General features: G+C 43.2%; 1 protein-coding gene across 7 annotated transcripts in view; it reads right to left on the bottom strand.

Annotated features, from left to right (window-relative positions):
- Nucleotides 1-22,875, bottom strand: part of LOC307183653 (protocadherin alpha-C2) — a gene marked incomplete at its 5' end in the record, with an annotated part of 158,075 nt that overhangs the window by 82,532 nt on the left and 52,668 nt on the right. Inside the window, one exon of one of the 7 annotated variants that reach the window (XM_079916482.1) lies at nt 19,542-21,932. The exons of 3 other annotated variants lie outside the window; for them this stretch is intronic. In XM_079916482.1, coding sequence (XP_079772608.1) covers nt 19,542-21,932 — 2,391 coding nt within the window. Of the gene's footprint in view, nt 1-7,794; nt 10,189-13,308; nt 15,673-19,541; nt 21,933-22,875 lie in introns of those variants that run through there. 3 more of the 7 variants (XM_079916484.1, XM_079916480.1, XM_079916485.1) reach the window with 3 other exon arrangements.

Raw genomic sequence — 22,875 nt, 5'->3', positions numbered from 1 at the left:
GAAATTAAAGCCACATTGGAAACAGTAAAAAAGTGAACAGGCTCTGCTTGGTACATAGTCAAGAACAAGAAGAAACATTTGAGAAGGCTGAGAAAAATAAACAGAAAGAACAAACTTCCCATTTCAGCTCCAACATGTAAAGAGATTAGAATTTATCACTCCTTTCCTTATAATAACAACAAGAAAAGCTGGATACATGACTTTTCCTGAACCCATCAGAGAACTGAGTTTACAGGGAAAACCTCCGCCCTGAAATCTGGAGAAACAAGCAAATCCAGAGAGTCACAGCCAAGATCTGCTTCCACGGAGCAGAAGCCACTAGAGCCAGAGGCTGGTAGGGAACACTTAAATGGAAATTTTGACAAATTGCTGAAGGCTGAATTGTGGACTATCTTGAGAGTGAGAAACTCCTGGAGGGCACAGTTGGGGCCCCCTACACCCAATTTTACGGGCTTTACTTTCAGGAACCCCAATAGGTTCTCAAAGCGAACATCCAAGAAACATTCCCTTGTGGCTCTGGCAGGGAGAGAGGAAGAGTACTCCTTCTGAGATATGCCCAGAGGCTTCTCCTTTCTTCTTTTAAAAAAGCAATTGTATGTAACAATATGTATAAATGTATTGCTGGGCCTATAATATTTAGAAATGAAACAACTTTGCCAATTACAGTACAAAGGAGGTGGATAGAAGAACAGCTGTATTAGATAAGGAAAGGACAACAGATGGTAATTCTGATCCACATCAACAAATGAACAGAACCAGAAATGGCAAATAAGAAACACTATAGGGCTTCCCTGGTGGCGCAGTGGTTGAGAGTCCGCCTGCCGATGCAGGGGACACGGGTTCGTGCCCCGGTCTGGGAAGATCCCACATGCCGCGGAGCGGCTGGGCCCGTGAGCCATGGCCGCTGAGCCTGTGCGTCCGGAGCCTGTGCTCCGCAGCAGGAGAGGCTACAACAGTGAGAGGCCTGCGTACAAAAAAAAAAAAAGAAAGAAAGAAACACTATAAATATATAATTGCTTTCCTTTTTTCTCTCAGCATCTTTAAAAGATATAAAATTATATAATGTAATAATTATAACAATGTACTTTTGGGTTTGTAATATATAGAGATATATATTGGTTTCCTGCAGCTGCTGCAAAAAAATTACCACACATTGGGTGGCTTAAGACAGTTTTTCTCACAGTTCTGGAGGGGAGAAATCCAAACTCAAGGTGTTTGGGGGCTGTACTGGAGGCTTCTGGAGGCTCTAGTGGAGATTCCATTCCTTGCCTCATACAGCTTTTGGTGGCTATTTGCATTGCTCCAATCTCTGCTTCTATCTTCACATGGCCTTCCCTCTGTGTCTGTGTCTTCCCTTATTCTATCTCTTATAAAAAAAACTTCTCATTGGAACTAGTGCCCACCTGGAAAATCCAGGATGAACTCATCTGAAGATCCTTAACTTAATTACATCTTCAAAGTCCTTTTTTTCCTAATAGGTCACTTTCATAGGTTCTAGGGGTTAGGAAGTGGACATATCGTTTTGGAGGCCACAGTTCAACCCACTATAAGATGTAATAGCTATAATAATAATAAAGCAAAAAGGGTGGAAGAAAAAGAGCTATATAGGAGTAATATCTTTCTGTCTTAATAGAATTAAGTTAATATAAATCTGGAGATACTGTTAAGTTATAACGTATATAGTAAATTCTAGAGAAACCACGGAGAAAATAACTCAAAAATACAGTTTAAAAAAAAATACAGTTTAAAATTCATTGAAGGGGGCTTCCCTGGTGGTGCAGTGGTTAAGAATTCGCCTGCCAATGCAGGGGACACGGGTTCGAGCCCTGGTCCGGGAAGATCCCACATGCCGCGGAGCAACTAAGCCCGTGCACCACAACTACTGAGCCTGTGCTCTAGAGCCCGTGAGCCCCAACTACTGAAGCCCACGCGCCTAGAGCCCATGCTCCACAGCATGAGAAGCCACTGCAATGAGAAGCCCGCGCAGCGCAACAAAGAGCAGCCCCAGCTCGCTGCAACTAGAGAAAGCCTGTGTGCAGAAACGAAGACCCAATGCTGCCAAAATAAATAAACAAATAAATAATTTTTTAAAGATGAAAATATTAAGGAATAAATTTAACAAAAGAAATATAAAATGCATACTCTGAAGACTATAAAACATTGTTGAAAGGAATTAAAGAAAATGTAAATAAATGGGGGGAAAATCCCATGCTCATGAAGATAGTATAATTTCATACTGTTAAAATGGCAATACTCCCCCAAGTGATCTACAGAGTCAACAACTTCCCTGTCCAAAGTAAGCTGGCTTTTTGCAGAAATTGACAAACTGATCCTAAAATTCATAAGAAAATGCAAGAACACCCAGAACAGCCAAAACAATATTGATAAAAAAGAACAAAGTTGGAGCACTAATGATTCTTGATTTAAAAACTAGGTACAAAGTTACAATAATCAAGAGAATGTTGTAGTGGGATAAGGATAGACATATAGATCAATGGAATATAATTGAGAATCCAGAAATAAATTCCCATATTTATTCATCAGTTGATTTTCAACAATGGTTCCCAAACACTTCAATGGGAAAAGAATAATTCTTTTTCAATAAGTGATGTCAAGACAACTGAATATCCACTTGCAAAGGAATGAAGTTGGACCACTACATCACATTATATACAAAAATTAACTCAAAATGGATCAAATGACACCAGCAAGATGTCAGAATAGAAAGTTCCAGCCCTAATTGTCCCACAAAAATACCAATTCATAATGATATGTGTAATAAAATACCCTTGCAAAAATTCCATAATCAGGAAGTTGAGAGTACCTAAGTGAGCATAAAGCTGAAACAGCTGTATTGAAACAAATAAGAATAATTTTACTTTACTCACATCAGCCCCTCCCCCAAGCTGGCACAGCTCAGCACCAGGAAAAAACACCCTGGTTCACTACTCCACCTTCAAGGGGAAAGAGAAGAGTAGGGCATGTGTCCAATGTTTCAGCTTCTTGGAGGGCTGCCTGGGGGACTAGTTTTTATATTGCCTCGCTCTCAGAGAACTGATGGAACTGGTGTAGTTTGGATGCCTGAGAGCCCTGAAGAACAAAAAATAGCAAGGGGGCAGCTAGCTCCCTTGGGAAGGAGAAAGAAGAGTGTGAATCCAGCCTTTCAGGTTTTTGGAGGGCTGCTCAAGGAACTGGTATCTTTCTCACCTGACTTGGAACTGTCAGGGAACCAAGATACTTTAGATGCCTAGTGGCCACTGAGAACAAGGGAGAACAGCTTGCTGCTATAGAACCAGAAAATTGATGTGACAGAAAGACAGTAGAAGGAGCAAGAGAGATCATTTTAAAGTATCTGATCAAGAGATGCAAAAAGAAAAAATAGTGAAAAGGAATGAAGAAAGACTATGGGACTTAAGGGACACCATTAAAAGAAATAATCACTGGAGTTTCAGAAGAAGAGAGAGAGAGAAATGGGTACAAAGCTTATATAAATAGTGATGAGAACTTCCCAAACCTGAGGAGGGATTTGGACATCCAAGTTCATGAAGCCAATAGGTCACCCCAAATTTTCAATGCAAAACCATCTTCTTCAAGACAAATTATAATAAAACTGTATAAAATCAAAGATGAAAAGAGAATTTTTAAAGCAACAAGAGAAAAAAGTTTATATTAAACAAGACAACCCCTATAAGGCTATCAGCAGATTTCTCAGCAGGAGAAATACGCCAGGAGAGAGTGGGATGATATATTCAAAGAGCTGAAAGAAAATAAATGCCAACCGTGAACACTTTTCTCTACAAAGTTGACCTTCAGAAATGAAGGTAAGGACTTCCCTGGTGATGTAGTGGTTAAGAATCCACCTGCCAATGCAGGGGACACGGGTTCGAGCCCTGGTCCGGGAAGATCCCACATGTCGCGGAGCAACTAAGCCTGTGTGCCACAACTACTGAGCCTGCATTCTAGAGCTTGTGTGCCACAACTACTGAAGCCTGCATGCCTAGAGACTGTGCTCCACAACAAGAGAAGCCACTGCAGTGAGAAGTCTGTACACTGCAAGGAAGAGTAGCCCTGCTGACCGCAACTAGAGAAAGCCCACGCACAGCAATGAAAACCCAAAACAGCCAGAACTAAATAAATTAATTAATTTAAAAAAGAAAAAGAAATAGAGGTGAGATAAAGACTTTCCCAAACAAAAGCTGAGGGAGTTCATCACCATTAGATGTGCCTTACAAGAAATGCTGAAAGGAGTTCTTCAAGCTGAAATGAAAGGCTACTAACTGGTAACATGAAAACATATGAAAATACACAATACACTCATAAAGGTAAGTATATAGTCAGATTCAGAATAATCTAATACTGTAATATGATGGCATAATAACCACTTAACTCTAGTGTAAGGGTTAAAAAACAAAAGTGTAAAAAATAGATATAGCTAAAAAAAATAGATATAGCTATAATAATTTGCTAAGAGATACACAATATAAAAAGATGTCAAGGACTTCCCTGGTGAGGCAGTGGTTAAGAATCTGCCTGCCAGTGCAGGGGACACGGGTTCGAGCCCTGGTCCGGGAAGATCCCACATGCCGCGGAGCAACTAAGCCCATGTGCCACAACTACTGAGCCTGCACTCTAGATCCTGCGAGCCACTACTACTGAGCCCGCATGCCACAACTACTGAAGCCCACACACCTAGAGCCTGTGCTCCACAACAAGAGAAGCTACAGCAATGAGAAGTCCATGCACCACAACCAAGAGTAGCCCCCACTCGCTGCAACTAGAGAAAGCCTGTGCGCAGCAACAAAGACCCAACACAGACAAAAATAAATAAATAAATAAATTTATTTTTTTAAAAGATGTCAATTATGGTAACAAAAACAAAAAATAAAGTAAGGGAAGAAGGCTTCCCTGGTGGCCCAGTGGTTAAGAATCCTCCTGCCAATTCAGGGGACATGGGTTTGAGCCCTGGTCCAGGAAGATCCCACATGCCGTGGAGCAACTAAGCCCATGTACCACAACTACTGAGCCTGCACTATAGAGCCCATGAGCCACAACTACTGAGCCTGTGTGCCACACTACTGAAGCCTGTGTGCCTAGAGCCTGTGCTCCGCAACAAGAGAAGCCACCACAGTGAGAAGCCCACGCACTGCAACGAAGAGTAGCCCCTGCTCACCTCAACTAGAGAAAAGCCCGCGTGCGGCAACAAAGACCGAATGCAGTAAAAAAAAAAAATGGATAAATAAAATAAGTTTTAAAAAATAAATAAAAACAAAGTAAGGGGAGAGTAGAAGAGTAGAGTTTTTGTATGTAATAAAAGTTATCAGCTTGAAATAGGTTGTTATAGCTATAAGGCATTTCAAGTAAGCCACAGGGTAACCACAAAATAAACAAACAAAAAACTATAGTACATATGTACACACAAGATAAAGAAAAGGGAATCACAGTATACCCCAATGGAAAATCATCAGTTCACAAAAGAAGATAGCAAGAGAGGAGGAAAAGAACAAAGGAACTACAAAACAACCAGAAAACGATGAACAAGATGGCAATAGTAAGTTGCCTATCAATTATTACTTTAAATGTAAGTGAAATAAATTGTCCAATCAAAAGGCATAGAATGGTTGAATAGGTTTAAAAAAAAAAAAGAAAAAGAAAAAACCAGCTACATGTTGCCTCCAAGACATTCACTCTCAAAATGAAGATATGGAAAAAAGACACTCCATGCAAATGGAAACCAAAAGAGAGAGCAGAGGTATCAATACTTTTATCAGACAAAATCGACTGTAAGTCGATTAAGTAGAAAACTGTAACAAGAGACAAAGAAAGCCATTAATAGGGATAAAGTGGTCAATTCATCAAAAGGATATAATAATTGTAAATAAATATGCACCTAACATCAGAGTACATAAATATATAAAACAAATACTAACAGATCTGAAGGAACTAACAGACAACATTACAATATTCACTTTCATCAATGAATAGATCATCCAGAAAGAAAACCAATGAGGAAACATTGAACTTGAACTATACTTTACACCCAATGTACCTAACGGATATACACAGAACATTTCATCCGAGGGCAGCAGAATATACATTCTTCTCAAGCACACATGGAACATTCTCCAGGATAGATCAGATATTAGGTTCAAAACAAGTGTAAGCAAATTTTAAAAGACTGAAATCATATGAAGTATCTTTTCCAACCACATGGTCTAATATGCGGAAATTAACACACTCTTGGAAACCAATGGGTCAAAGATGAAATCAATGGGAAATTCAAAAATATCTTGAAACAAGTGAAAATGAAAACACAACATATCAAAACTTATGAGGTGAAGCAAAAGCAGTGCTAAGAAGGAGGTTTATAGCAATAAATGCCTACATTAAGAAAAAATGACCTAACTTATGTGGAATCTAACAAACAAACTCATAGATACGGAAAACAAATTGGTAGTTGCCAGATGCAAGGGGTGGAGGGTGGGTGAAATGGGTGAAGGTGGTCAAGAGACAAACTGACAGTTATAAAATAAATAAGCCCTTGTGATGTAATAATGTACAGCATGACTATAGGTGACTATAGTTAATAATGCTGTATTATATATTTGAAAGTTGCTAAAGAATAGATCTTAAAAGTTCTCATTAAAAGAAAAAAATTTTTGTAACTATGTATAGTGATGAACGTTAAGTAGATTTATTGTGGTGATCATTTCACAATATATACAAATATTGAATCATTAGGTTGTACATCTGAAACTAATATAGTATTATATGTAAATTATATTTTTTAAATTAAATTTAAAAACAAATGTTTGTTAAATGAATTTAATTAATGAATGTTCAATCTAAAAGGAAGACCTTCCTAACTAAACCTAGAGACCTTAAAATGCATAACAGAAAAACAGAGAAATTTTTAAAACACTTTTATATGGCAAGATATACCCTAAACAAATCAATATATAGGAGGAAAAATATTTGTGGTATAGATGTAAGATAAAAGCTAATTATTTGGGACTTCCACAGCCAAAAATAAAAAGATAAATAAATTAATTAATTTTTAAAAAATGATACATCCGGAGTGTGGAGTACTACACAGCTATTAAAAGTGTCAGATTTGTAGGGATTTCCACGAGGTATTGGTGACTGAGAAATGTAAAATGCATTATCTCTTCTAATAAATTATCCAAACTAAACAATAACAAAAAACCCCACCAGGTATATGCATGTGAATGAATAATTAACTGAACATAAAAATGTTAAAGGAAATCATTTTGGTTATCAGACAGGGAACAGTGATGTGTCTAGAGGAAAATGAGGAGGGAGCAAACAAAAAAAGATTTTTTAAAAAGAAAGAAATATGCACCTTTAAAAAGATGTTATGTTAAAAATTATGGCACTGTTCAAAACAAAACCTGTATGTGGGTAGAGGAATAAATTTTAAAAATAAAGAGATTTTAAAGTGTTTAATTATGGTTAGCCTCATTAAAGCAAAAGTTTTCTAAATGCTCAAGTACTCACAATGTGGAGTTTCTTGAAAATGCTTATGTAGGTAATAAATACTTTAAAACTATTAAGAATACAACAAAAACAAATTATTAACATTATGAACAATATTATGGCTTTTGCCTTAAGATTTCAATCTGAAGAATTATGAAACTAATGATGTCAGTAATACTCATGAAATACCATAATGATGAGCAAAATTAAAGAACGATCTTAAAATTGAGATTGAAGAATCTTAAAGAGAAAACTGTGAGGAGGACTAAAACAGTAAGAAAATTTCAAATACGACCTCACCTCTTTCAACTGTTCTGAATCTGGTTCTGTTTCACCTGTTACCTCTGCAGAACTCAGACAAGGAGGAAGGCTGGGGCTGAAGGCCATGAGGTCGGCCTTGGGCGGCCCCTCCCCAGAGCACACCCGCTGCCGCCTCTGCTGCGAGTAAGACCAGCTCCCCACCGCGCTGGAGTACACCAGCGTGGGCTTCCCGGGTCCGCACGCGCCCTCGCTGGGCGGCGCCGAGCACCGCAGCGCCGTGTACAGCAGCAGCGTGAGCACCAACAGGCTGGACACCGCGCAGATGGCGATGATCAGGTACACGTTCACATCCACCAGAGCGGCCTCCGCGCCAGCGGCGCCCGTCGACGCCCGCGAAGAGGCCTTGGGCGCCTGGCCGCTGTCCTCCAGCGACAGCAGCACGGTGGCCGTGGCCGTCAGCGCCGGCTCGCCGTGGTCTTTCACCAGCACCAGCAGGCGCTGGCGCTGCGCGTCCGCCTCGTCCAGGGCGCGCGTCGTGCTGATCTCGCCCGTGTACAGCCCCACGCGGAACGGGCTGCGCGCGCCACCCACCGCCGGCTGCAGCTCGTACGACAGCCACGCGTTGTAGCCCGAGTCCGCGTCCACCGCGCGCACCTTCGCCACCACGTGGCCCGCGCCCACCGACCGCGCCACCAGCTGGCTCAGCGCGCCCGCCCCGCCTCCCGGCCCGGGCAGCAGCAGCGCGGGCGCGTTGTCGTTCTCGTCCAGCACGAACACCTGCAGCGTCACGTTGCTGCCCAGAGGCGGCACGCCCGCGTCGCGCGCGCTCACCTGGAACTGCAGCAGCTCCAGCTCCTCGTGGTCCAGCGGCTGCAGCGCGTACACCTTGCCACTCTCCGCGTGCACTGACACGTAGCTCGACAGCGCTCGCTCGCCCACCCGCCGCTCCACCAGCGAGTAGGACACCAGCGCGTTCTCCTGCGCGTCCGCGTCCCGAGCCGACACCGTGAAGATGTGGCAGCCGGGCGGGTTGTTCTCCTTCACGAACACCGTGTACTCGGGCTGCGCGAACGCGGGCGCGTTGTCGTTCACGTCGGCCACCTCGACGGACACGCTGGCTGTGGCCGACAGGGAAGGCGAGCCCGCGTCCCGCACTGTCACTACCACCTCATAGTTCGCCACGCTCTCGCGGTCCAAGGCGCTGTCAAGCACTAGTGAATAGTAATTCTTGAAGGTGGACACCAGCTTGAAGGGGCTGTGGGGCATCACGGAGCAGGTCACCTGCCCGTTGGCGCCGGAGTCGCGGTCGGACACGCTGATCAAGGCGATGACAGTGCCCACCTGAGCGTCCTCTCGCACCGGAAGAGCCAAAGAAGTGACGGTAACTTCTGGGGCGTTATCATTTATATCTACTATTTCCACCAAAATGGTACAATGACCCGCCATTGGAATATTCCCCTTGTCAATTGCTTCCACGGATATTTCATACAATTTCTTTTCTTCGAAATCCAATTTACCTTTTGTCCGAATTTCTCCGCTGCTGGGATTTATGGAAAACGCATATAATACTGTAGGCGATACAGGTCTTCTAAATGAGTAGATTATGTCCGCATTTGTACCATCATCAGGGTCTGTGGCATTTAGTTTGATCACTAATGTTCCATTAACTGCATTCTCTAACATTCTCACTTTATAAATTAAGTGGTCAAATTCTGGGGCGTTATCATTCACATCCAGGATTGTAATCAGCAGCTGAACTGTGCCGGTCAGCTCGGGTTTGCCTCCATCACTAGCTGTCAATAATAAACTATGTTCCTGAATTTCCTCTCTGTCCAATGATTTCCTTAACACAAGTGATAACGAAGACGTTTGTTCACGGTTGTTTTGTGTGTCCAAAGTGAAATAATCGTTGGGATAGACTCGGTAGGTCAAGGCGGAGTTTACTCCAATATCTGCATCAGATGCGCCATCTAGTGGGAACCGAGTTTCCGGAGGTCTAGATTCAGCAATGATTATTCTTTTTTCACTTTCAGGGAACACAGGCGGGTTGTCGTTAATATCTGTAACTTCCACCTCCACATGAAACACCTGCAGCGGCCTATCCACGATCACCTCCAGGTGGATGCTGCACTCCGCGCTCCGCCCGCACAGCTCCTCCCGGTCGATCCGAGAATTCACAAACAAAATGCCATTCTGCAGATTTACCTCCAGAAGGTCCCCGCGGCCTTTGGACGCCACCCGGAACAGGCGCGGCACCAGCTCCGTCAGCTCCAGCCCCAGGTCCTGGGCGATGCGGCCCACGAAGGTGCCGTGTTTGGCCTCCTCCGGAACCGAGTAGTGGACCTGGCCGCTCCCCGCCTCCCATGCTGCGAGGAGCAGAAGAGAGAGAAGCAAAAGCCGAGCTCCTGGGCCTCCTCTCCAGGAAGACAGCATGGTACACTCAAAAGCCTTCAGAGATATCTGAGGTATATAGACTACCTTACCTCAAATGTCTCTCAAGGTCTAATTTTACGGGCTTCTATTGCGGGAGAATTCACTAGAGGTTTTCCACTATCTGCCAAATTTTCTGCGGGGAGGAAAGAGGGGAGGCGCTTTCTTCGAGGAATTGTTCTCAGTGAAGAGCGACACCATGCGCATGAATGTGTAAGTGTAAAAATGACTCGGTCCATATTTTCGGTTGATGTAGGGTTTTTTTTTCTTGCATTTCGTGACATTTTTCATTGCAAATACGTAATGGAAGATTAAATGTTTTTCTTTCCAGCAACAGTAAATCACTGTATTCTGCTCAGCACTGGATGCTAGTTGAAATTGGTTTATTAGTTCCATCTTTCCACAAGTACATTTTTGCATGTGTAAAACGTGGTGCAGAATTTGTAAAAAGAGGTAATATTCTACATTTGCTTTTAGAACTCAGACTCTAGTTCTGCACAGCTTTGTAGATTTGGGTGGGAATGTCCTTTTCCTGTAATATTTTTGAGACCTATTCACACAACTCCCTTGACTCAAAATGGAAACATAACGAATCACATACGAATAAAACAGATGAATGTGGAAATTCGGTAACTGATATACAAGATTTTAAATAAACACAATATTTATAAATTCCCCCAAATATGACTGTGAAATTTGGATAAAATATTTGTATTCGAAGGAAATGTCCATCAATGTGCGTATGAGTTTGTATGTGCGTGTGTGTGTACATAAACACACAATGTAGACCATTTAGATATAACGATTCTTTAAAGTTCTGGATTCTCTTTGTATAAAACGTGCCAAGAACTAGTATATTATGTATTTGCTAGAAATGAAATTACTACCAATAGGTTAAATTTCCCTCTTCTCTCTCCGTATCTTACACCATCACTGGAGAAAGTCCTACTATCATTTATACTGACTGATTTTCCAAGTAACAACAGGTAGATACAGATGGTAACACATCTCTAGCAAGGAAGAAAGGAAGGGGCTCTTACTTTTATCTAATACTGTACCTATCTTTACCAAGTTACCAAGATCCAGGCCAAATAGGGCTAGGAAAGAAAGAACATAGCCCCAATAATTCTCTTGCCTGTTTTGTGCACAACTCTGCAGGAAATAAGAGTTGGGTTCATTTCTGAATCTTTGCTCCCCTCTGAAAATGTGAGTAGAGCATTTGGTATTCTCTCACCCTCATCCTCCTCATTGCTCCATTACTTTTATTAACATACCTTTACTCTTATAATGGGAATCGTTTTTTGGTTCTAATTGTTCTTGTCTATCAGGCCCTACCTGTCTCATTTATCTCTCCACCTAACCTAGACTACACAGTCAACCATTTAAAACATGCCCTTCCAGACACCCTAAAGGCACACACCTACTTATAGCACCCCTCTAACATTTTCTTTAGCTTCCAACACACAGCTTAACTATCCGTTTTCTCCATTCCTTCTACTGAGCTTCTCAGTGTGTTAGTCACTTAACCAGGATTACTATATTCTCTACAAGTTTACTCTCACCTTTACCTCACTTGAGCCCTCAAGTGAATTCATAATTCCTGCCTACAGAGATTCTTCCATATTTTCTTCTCTCTTCTCAAATTCCCAGTCTCATTCCCACAACCTGTTTCTCAGATGATTTACCCAGAGAAAAAAGTCATCAAATATGAACTCAATGGTTCTCTTCTTATGTCAACATTTTTCTTTATATTCTCTATTACTCATTCCCTACTAAGGAAAAGTCACCCCACTTTTATGGCCAACCCTATGCTCTTATTTTTTTCTCTATTCTATTCTCTTTCATATTTTCCATCTTCGTCTTCATTCTTTCTCTGCCTGTCTCATCTTCAGTATCTCCCTCTTTACTTGCTTCTTTCCCTCTCACTAAAAGACACTATGGAAAGGCTTTGTGTGGAAGAAAGTTACAAGATGTAAAATGCACTTTAGAAGATTCACCTGATAATTGTGTCAGAGCAGTAGTACGCCATAATGAATTGGTGATCCTTCAAAACAGTTTGAGGCACTTTGCACAGTCTATGTGGCTTAAGTTTCAGACTTCTTAAAGTAAAATTCCGATGATAGATATTGTACCTGCACCATAAGAGTGATATGATAATTAAATAAGATAATACAATTAAAGATCCTAGAACAGGTCCTGGAAAATAATAGGGGACCAATAAGTACTCTTATGTTTTATTGAATCAAAGAAATGTTATTAATTGTAAGATGCACCATTACTTGTGTGCTACCAAGAAAAAAAGGCAAGTAAATTATTATAAACCATCAATTATAAGGTGTATACTGGGGCTTCCCTGGTGGCACAGTGGTTGAGAGTTCGCCTGCCGATGCAGGGGACACGGGTTCGTGCCCCGGTCCAGAAGGATCCCACATGCTGTGGAGCGGCTGGGCCCGTGAGCCATGGCCGTTGAGCCTGTGCGTCCGGAGCCTGTGCTCCGCAACGGGAGAGGCCACAACAGTGAGAGGCCCGCGTACCGCAAAAAAAATAAAAATAAAAAATAAGGTGTATCCTGCTTTAGATGAATATTATAATATTTTAATGTTATTATATTTATGTAAATAAGAACAATACTGTAGCCAATCCCAATTGACAGAAAGAAGGCACTCCATGGGAATAACATAAAATTATTCATCTTAGCAATAATAACATAATTTTTATTATTGTTATAATACTCAAAAGGAGATTTACTGGAATTAGATTGGTGGGCAACAAGGCTATTTTACAAGCCTATGCACATAAGAGCAGTAAAGGAATCCAGTTAATGATATCTGGGAACTCTCTGCACTAACCTTGCAAATTTTCTTTAATCATGAAATTAAGTACAAATTAAAAATAAATTTGAGTTATCAGAACCTAGACAGTTTTTACTCAAACGTACTTATATCTTTCAAGGCGAACCATTCATAGATAATATGAAAAATTATAGAATGAGAAAAATTTTTAATGTGAGATCCATGGCTTCCATTTCATCTTTATCCCATTATTTAATATTACTTGAAAAGTTGGTCTAATACACGAAAAGTTCAAAATGACTAATATACTTGGAAGATATCAAGGACTTACTTCACTAGAAGGACTTAAACAATCTTCTCCTGACGGTTGAAGACAGGGACTGAAGGCCATGAGATCTGCCTTGGGCGGCCCCTCCCCAGAGCACACCCGCTGCCGCCTCTGCTGCGAGTAAGACCAGCTCCCCACCGCGCTGGAGTACACCAGCGTGGGCTTCCCGGGTCCGCACGCGCCCTCGCTGGGCGGCGCCGAGCACCGCAGCGCCGTGTACAGCAGCAGCGTGAGCACCAACAGGCTGGACACCGCGCAGATGGCGATGATCAGGTACACGTTCACATCCACCAGAGCGGCCTCCGCGCCAGCGGCGCCCATCGACGCCCGCATAGAGGCCTTGGGCGCTTGGCCGCTGTCCTCCAGCGACAGCAGCACGGTGGCCGTAGCCGTCAGCGCCGGCTCGCCGTGGTCCTTCACCAGCACCAGCAGGCGCTGGCGTGGCGCGTCCGCCTCGTCCAGGGCGCGCGTCGTGCTGATCTCGCCCGTGTACAGCCCCACGCGGAACGGGCTGCGCGCGCCACCCACCGCCGGCTGCAGCTCGTACGACAGCCACGCGTTGTAGCCCGAGTCCGCGTCCACCGCGCGCACCTTCGCCACCACGTGGCCCGCGCCCACCGACCGAGCCACCAACTGGCTCAGCGCGCCCGCCCCGCCGCCCGACCCGGGCAGCAGCAGCGCGGGCGCGTTGTCGTTCTCGTCCAGCACGAACACCTGCAGCGTCACGTTGCTGCCCAGAGGCGGCACGCCCGCGTCGCGCGCGCTCACCTGGAACTGCAGCAGCTCCAGCTCCTCGTGGTCCAGCGGCTGCAGCGCGTACACCTTGCCGCTCTCCGCGTGCACTGACACGTAGCTCGACAGCGCTCGCTCGCCCACCCGCCGCTCCACCAGCGAGTAGGACACCAGCGCGTTCTCCTGCGCGTCCGCGTCCCGAGCCGACACCGTGAAGATGTGGCAGCCGGGCGGGTTGTTCTCCTTCACGAACACCGTGTACTCGGGCTGCGCGAACGCGGGCGCGTTGTCGTTCACGTCGGCCACCTCCACGGACAGGCTGGCTGTGGCCGACAGGGAAGGCGAGCCCGCGTCCCGCGCTGTCACTACCACCTCATAGTTCGCCATATTCTCGCGATCCAAGGCGCTGTCAAGTACCAGCGAATAGTAATTCTTGAAGGTGGACACCAGCTTGAAGGGGACCTGGGGTGTTAGTGAGCAGGTCACCTGCCCGTTGGCGCCGGAGTCGCGGTCGGACACGCTGATCAAGGCGATGACGGTGCCCACCTGAGCGTCCTCTCGCACTGGGAGCGAGAGCGAAGTGATCATTACCTCGGGGGTATTGTCATTCAGGTCCAGAACTTCCACCAGGACCGTGCAGTGACCTGCCATAGAAGGAATCCCTTTATCAATAGCGTTAACCTGAATTTCATACTCATTATTCTCTTCAAAATCCAGTTTACCATAAATCCTAATTTCACCTGTTTCTGCATTTATTGAAAACATACATTTCTCACTCACTGGCAGAATCATTCTGATTCCATAGGAAATTTCTCTATTTGGTCCTTCGTCTAGATCAGAAGCGTTTAGTTGAATCACTCTGGTGTTGTTTGGGATATTTTCAAACAGCACTACTTTATAGCCAGGCGTATCAAACTCAGGAGCGTTGTCATTAACATCCAGGATGGTTATTTGAATCTGAACAGATCCTGTTAGTTCGGGTTTACCGCCATCCAGAGCGGTCAGCAATATATTAAGTTCTGGCATTTCTTCTCTATCCAATGACTTCCGAAGAATGAGTTCAGGCAATATACTTTTATCGGTTTTCGTTATTACTTTAAGAGTAAAATACTCATTTAGACTTAACCTATAGGTCACAAGAGAGTTTAGGCCTATATCCGCATCGGAAGCGCCCTCTAGAGGAAAACGAGAGTCCAGAGGAGCAGATTCAGAAATAAGTACCTTTTGTTCTCCTCTGAACACCGGCGGGTTATCATTAATGTCCTTCACCTCCACCTCCACATGGAACACCTGCAGCGGCCGGTCCACGATCACCTCCAGGTGGATGCTGCACTCCGCGCTCCGCCCGCACAGCTCCTCCCGGTCGATCCGAGAATTCACAAACAAAATGCCATTCTGCAGATTTACCTCCAGAAGGTCCCCGCGGCCTTTGGACGCCACCCGGAACAGGCGCGGCACCAGCTCCGTCAGCTCCAGCCCCAGGTCCTGGGCGATGCGGCCCACGAAGCTGCCGTGTTTGGCTTCCTCAGAGACCGAATAATGGACCTGGCCGCTCCCCGTCTCCCAGGCTGTGAGGAGCAGAAGCGAGAGCAGCAGGCGCCGAGCTTCGAAGCCTCCTCGCCAGGAAAACTCCATTGCAGACAAAGAGATCTCTGAGGTGAGACTGTCAGTTTTAAGAGATAGCTCGCCTGCCAACATTTATGACCAGTCTCCCCTTCTGTAAGTATATATTTAGTAAAATTTACCCAGCATTCCTGTCAGTATGGAGTCGATTATTCTGTGGATGGTTGAAATCTGGGCGTGGAGAAAAAGTTTTCCCTTTTCACCTTTTGAGTGTACAGCGACATCATGTGACTGATTATGTAAGTACAAGAAAGATCCTGAGGTTCTTTTTGGTTTAGCCACTTTTTGGTTCACTTTAAATCTATTTCGACTTTTTGGATGTTTTCATGGATCATTTGTAAATGCCTATTTATTTAATATACATGATATTTGTAACAAAGCACAATAATTCTATTATACTTCAGTTTTAAAAATAGTCTGCTTCAAAGTCGATCATAAAATAATCATTGAAATGTGGCATGTCAGAAGCTACTCCTTAGCTATCATGGCCAATAAAATAAAGAATAATATACATCACCTCTGCCCTTATATTGCTTACAATTCACATTTGTAATGATTTTCATCCTTCAAAAGCACTTCATTTTAAGACTTTAGGAGAAAGCCAAGAATTCCCTCATCTAGTAAAGGAAAAGAAACAAATATTTCATTCATATAAATTATTTTATTCATAAATCTGGTGAATATTATAATTCATCATAAATATGGAAGATGTTTTCGGTTCCTTGATACTCAAATGTGATTACTTTTCATACAACTGCCCTCATTCACATAATATGTTGAAAAAATGAAGCTTCGGTATGGATTCTGGAATATTTTACTCTAGCAGGAGTAAAGGATTTTCCTGTAAAATGTTGAGTCAAAGCCTCCAAATTTCACAGTATTCTGAAGTGGCAGTAGAGCACTAATATGAAAAAGATCACGTGAGATGTTTTGGAGCCCAATCTCATTGACAAAAGTCAAAAAAATATGAACTTCATAATGACCATTTAGTTTCCATCTAAATCTTTCCTTTCAGGCCAGTTAGTAGTTACACGGAATATGCTTCTCTTCAGAAAATCACAATGGTGACTATGATTCAAGGGAGAATAAAAAGACTTCAAAATTTTATTCATTAATTCAAGACCAGCTTTAAGGGAAAACAAAACACAGATAAGATCCCACAGCTAGTTGTGAACAAGTAAATATATTATTTATAAGCTCATTTAAATTCAAATCAAAATCTTTAAACCAATAAGTTATCACCATTCCTTTTACATATAATAAAGGAAACTGAGAAATTAAATCTTTATAGAACCAGAAAATAATACCCAAGAATGGTTCTACAAGTATAAAATAACTTAAATCAACTACCACACTGGCTCTTAATTAATGAAAAACATATTTGAATTTTGATGCTACTGGACTATTTAAATTGTCTATCACCATCAAGCTTCTTCATTTTATATCTTCCATTTTCAAAAATAGTCAATGTACCATAATTGGTAAGCAACCTTATTGTAGTGTGTAGGTAGTCCTCACACACTGTTAGACATAATTAAATTATTAAACAGATAGGAACATCTAAATTTAGCTTAATACTTAAACAACCAAATTACAAAATAGGATGAAATTACAATTTTACATCATAGAATGTAATCCTGAAATTAAAAATAAGTATAGGGCTTCCCTGGTGGCGCAGTGGTTGAGAGTCCGCCTGCCGAGGCAGGGGACATGGGTTCGTGCCCTGGTCTGGGAAGATCCCACATGCCGCGGAGCGGCTGGGCCCGTGAGCCATGGCCACTGAGCCTGTGCATCCGGAGCCTGTGCTCTGCAACGGGAGAGGCCACAACAGTGAGAGGCCCGTGTACCGTAAAAAAAAAAAAAAAAAAAAAAGTATAAAAGACACTAAATTTGTACCATAGAAATTAATCCACATCATTTGGAATTATCTAAAATGTACATTGATTACTTATGTACTGTGTAAAAGTAATGATTTGCAAAATTTTAACCTTTACTTAAAACATTCCAATTTCACATATATACACTACCAAATGTAAGGCAGATAGCTAGTGGGAAGCAGCCGCATAGCACAGGGAGATCAGCTCCGTACTTTGTGACGGCCTGGAGGGGTGGGATAGGGAGGGTGGGAGGGAGGGAGACGCAAGAGGGAAGAGATATGGGAACATAAGTATATGTATAACTGATTCACTTTGTTATAAAGCAGAAACTAACACACCACTGTAAAGCAATTATACTCCAATAAAGATGTAAAAAAAATTCCAATTTCATTTTATTAAATTTAAATGACGTTCAGTCATTCCAAGAACTTCATTGGGAAATGGGTTATAATGTATGTCCTACCTAACATCCACATTTATTTATATTTACAAAATTTCATAAGTGATATGATGGTTTAATCACTTTTGAGTCTGAAATATTTCATATTTTAACCTTGTTGCCTAATTTGGAATAAAGAATGTTTTTAGACAATTAATATTGAGAAACAAAGTTTCATAAACAGAGGTCCAAGAATGAGCTTCAGCATGGGATTCTTGAATATTATGCTAAGTGGTATGCTGTGTAATTTTAAGGGGAGAATGGCCATTTATGACTCTCATCAGATTCTCAAAGAGGTCAGTGATTCCACCATCCTACATGTGGCTAAGAACCACTGAATTAGAAGGATGACCTAGAGGTAAATGATCTTTGCTAGAATCTTCAGATGTGGTTAAACCACATGGAAAGAAAATTTTACAAACACCAGCGATAAAGCATTTAAAGATAGGGAATTTAAAATGTTAGATGAGGGAGTTGAGGTTAGCAGATGTAAGCTATTATATATGGAATGCATAAAAAAATGGGACCGACAGAGAACTATATTCAGTATCCTATGATACATAATGGAAAAGAATATAAATATATATATATGTTTGAATCACTTTGCTGTACAGCAGAAATTAACACAACATTGTAAATCAACTATAGTTCAATTTTAAAATGTGAGATGAATGAAATTGATAAATGTCAATAGGCTTCACTTTGACAGAGTTAACTTCTTCTTTCCACATAAATCCAGAAACATAAGAAATAATGCCAGCTAGCATATATTGCAGATATTATAATCCTATATGCATGCCTTTAGCAAATTTGAATAACTTGATTGAGGAATATGAGTGATTTTATTTGCCTAGTTACTTTGGAAGCATAAACCTGGAAGTTCTGTTTCAGTACATAGTACATAAATCTCTCCCCACTTCATGGAACAAAATTAAAAATGGACAGAACTTTTAGTTATATTATTTCAATGAAATAAGCATACTAGAACAAAAGGCTGCATTTTTTTACTGCAAGTAATATGGAAACAGGTTTTATCTTATTGCTAGAGGAAAAACTAAAGATTATTCAATGGACAATAAGTGTTTAAAACCATAGAAAAAGAAAGGAAAACCCCTTCAAAACAAATTAACAGAGTGTCAAAATTTTGATACAAGCCTGAAGTGAGAAAAGTCAGTGATCTAATAATGTGAAAATATCAAGACAAAAGCCTGTTAAAAAACAAAGAGGATAAGTAAAATTGAAATAATCCACAGTGATTATCTACACTACTGAGGGTTAGAGTTGAAATGAAGTGACACAGATCAAATAACAGGAAAGTCATTCTTACATTTTCTTAAACATGTTCTAACAAAACATTAGGAGAAATAGGATATTTATTGGCTAAACAACCTAATACCTCATATGATTAAAATTGTATATGTGTATCATTGGCATTTCACGAACAAACGTTGTTCTTTAAAATGATACTCAAAGTATATAGCATCATTAAAATTTTTTTTTGAAACAAACTGGAATTTAAAAATTTTTAACAGCGACTTCAAAAGGGGGGAATCTATAGAACTCACCTGCCCAGGGTGATTTGATCCTGCCTCCTGCCTTTCCTCTCCGACTTCTCTATCCAGACCGGGAGGAAGGCTGGGGCTGAAGGCCATGAGGTCTGTCTTGGGCGGCCCCTCCCCAGAGCACACTCGCTGCCGCCTCTGCTGCGAGTAAGACCAGCTCCCCACCGCGCTGGAGTACACCAGCGTGGGCTTCCCGGGTCCGCACGCGCCCTCGCTGGGCGGCGCCGAGCACCGCAGCGCCGTGTACAGCAGCAGCGTGAGCACAAACAGGCTGGACACCGCGCAGATGGCGATGATCAGGTACACGTTCACATCCACTAACGCCGTCTCCGCTCCAGCGGCGCCGGTCGACGCCCGCGAAGAGGCCTTGGGCGCCTGGCCGCTGTCCTCCAGCGACAGCAGCACGGTGGCCGTGGCCGTCAGCGCCGGCTCGCCGTGGTCCTTCACCAGCACCAGCAGGCGCTGGTGCGGCGCGTCCGCCTCGTCCAGGGCGCGCGTCGTGCTGATCTCGCCCGTGTACAGCCCCACGTGGAACGGGCTGCGCGCGCCACCCGCCGCCGGCTGCAGCTCGTACGACAGCCACGCGTTGTAGCCCGAGTCCGCGTCCACCGCGCGCACCTTCGCCACCACGTGGCCCGCGCCCACCGACCGAGCCACCAGCTGGCTCACCGCGCCCGCCCTGCCGCCCGGCCCGGGCAGCAGCAGCGCGGGCGCGTTGTCGTTCTCGTCCAGCACGAACACCTGCAGCGTCACGTTGCTGCCCAGAGGCGGCACGCCCGCGTCGTGCGCGCTCACCTGGAACTGCAGCAGCTCCAGCTCCTCGTGGTCCAGCGGCTGCAGCGCGTACACCTTGCCGCTCTCCGCGTGCACTGACACGTAGCTCGACAGCGCTCGCTCGCCCACCCGCCGCTCCACCAGCGAGTAGGACACCAGCGCGTTCTCCTGCGCGTCCGCGTCCCGCGCCGACACCGTGAAGATGTGGCAGCCGGGCGGGTTGTTCTCCTTCACGAACACCGTGTACTCGGGCTGCGCGAACGCGGGCGCGTTGTCGTTCACGTCGGCCACCTCCACGGACACGCTGGCTGTGGCCGACAGGGAAGGCGAGCCCCCGTCCCGCGCTGTAACCACCAGTTTATAGACAGACATGCTCTCGCGGTCCAGGGCGCTGTCCAGCACTAGTGAGTAATAGTTCTTGAACGTGGACATGATCTTGAAGGGGACGTTGGGCGTTAGAGAACAGATCACCTGTCCGTTGGCACCAGAGTCGCGATCAGATACACTGATCAGCGCAATGACCGTGCTTGGCTGAGTGTCCTCCCGCACTGGAAGAGACAGGGAAGTCACAGTGACTTCAGGGGCGTTATCATTGGCATCTAAGATTTCGACCCAGACTGTACAGTGACCTGCCATTGGGGGATTCCCCTTATCTGTAGCCTGTACATCAATTTCATAAACCTTGTTTTCTTCATAGTCTAAAGTTCCATTGACCCTTACTTCTCCACTGTTTTCATGTAGTGTAAATAAACGTTTTCCATTGGGCTTAATCGACATCAAGGAGTATGTCACCTCCCCGTTGACTCCTTCATCTTGATCTGTGGCGTTTAACTTTATCACAAGAGTTTCTTTAGCTGCGTTTTCCATCAATCTCACCTTGTATTCTGATTGTTCAAATTCCGGATCATTGTCGTTAATATCCAAGACGCGGACGAAGAGATGAACAGTGCCAGTGAGCTCCGGTTTCCCGCCGTCTGCAGCCGTTAATAGTAAATTAAGTTCCGCAGTTTTCTCTCTATCCAGAGACTTCTTTAATGTAAGTGACAGCCTTTTAGTCTGCTTACTATTTGTTGGTAATTCTAAAGAAAAGTGCTCATTTTGACTTAGTCTGTAGGTCAATTGAGCATTCTCTCCAATATCCGCATCAGAAGCTCCCTCTAGAGGAAAATGAGAGTCAGGTTGCTTAGATTCAGAAATCAGCAGCTTTTGTTCTCTGAGAGAGAACACCGGTGGATTATCGTTAATATCCTTTACTTCCACCTCCACATGGAACACCTGCAGCGGCCGGTCCACGATCACCTCCAGGTGGATGCTGCACTCCAAGCTCCGCCCGCACAGCTCCTCCCGGTCGATCCGAGAATTCACAAACAAAATGCCATTCTGCAGATTTACCTCCAGAAGGTCCCCGCGGCCTTTGGACGCCACCCGGAACAGGCGCGGCACCAGCTCCGTCAGCTCCAGCCCCAGGTCCTGGGCGATGCGGCCCACGAAGCTGCCGTGTTTGGCCTCCTCGGGAATGGAGTAGTAGACCTGGCCGCTGCCCGCCTCCCAGGCTGCGAGAAGCAGAAGCGACAGCAGCAGTCGCCCAGTGTCCAATCCCCTTCTTTCAGACGCGAACATTGCATACATTGACTTCCCAAATAAGATTCTTTACATTTACAGTACCATAGACTCCAGTTTTGGGTTAAGAATCTTACTGAATTTTTGAGAAGTTTCAAAGGATCCTTTAACGGTAGCATCCGGCATGATGGAGTCTTTAAATGCGGAGTTCCTGGCTGCTCAGACCAACCCTTGAATGAACTATTTCCTCCAAGTAAAGAGCGACACCTTGTGCCTGAAATTGTGAGTATTGTACACTACATCCAATACCAAAGAATTTTACTTGAGAAAAAAATAAGTTCACGTGTTTCAAGCTATTTTACCCCCCAAATCATATTTCCAAAGTGCTTATTTGTGGAATAAAAATCAGATTTTAAGTCATATTGAAACTGATGGTATATGGAAAATGGCATTTTATTCTTGATTAACATCAAATTGAAATATTTGTTCCTATGTTTGATGTAGAGTTTTACAATTGAAAAAATTATGAAAAAATAAACTCAAACATTTCCTCATATAAAAATATCAAATTTGAATTGTTTTACTTCTAGTCACCCTTGTTACTTTGGCTGCTAGGAAACTCAAAGACAAATTTGAAGTTTTAATAACACTTCTTTAGTCTTTAAGTCTGCATATTGTGTTCTTATCTATGTGCACTTGCTTTCTACTTATATTTTTATTAGTTCTAATTCTTTATCATTATTTATATTTAATTGTGTTCCTGTTACAAACAACTTTATATGCATTGAAGAACAACAAGAAAAACAAAAATATATTTCAAATTCGGTAGTTTAAAACATAAAATTCATAAGAGAAAAGTCTATTGATGTAGATGAAACATATTTGGCATATATGCTTTCTCATGTAAGTTGCATTGCTAACAGTATAATAAGAGATATCAAAATGACACTTTATGTAATAGTGTCAATATATGAAAGAAGTAGTCTTTTAACTATAGAATGAA

The sequence above is a fragment of the Stenella coeruleoalba genome, assembly GCF_951394435.1.
Source record: "Stenella coeruleoalba genome assembly, chromosome: 3".
Classification (NCBI taxonomy): domain Eukaryota; kingdom Metazoa; phylum Chordata; class Mammalia; order Artiodactyla; family Delphinidae; genus Stenella; species Stenella coeruleoalba.
This window is presented reverse-complemented; position numbering and strand designations above follow the sequence as displayed.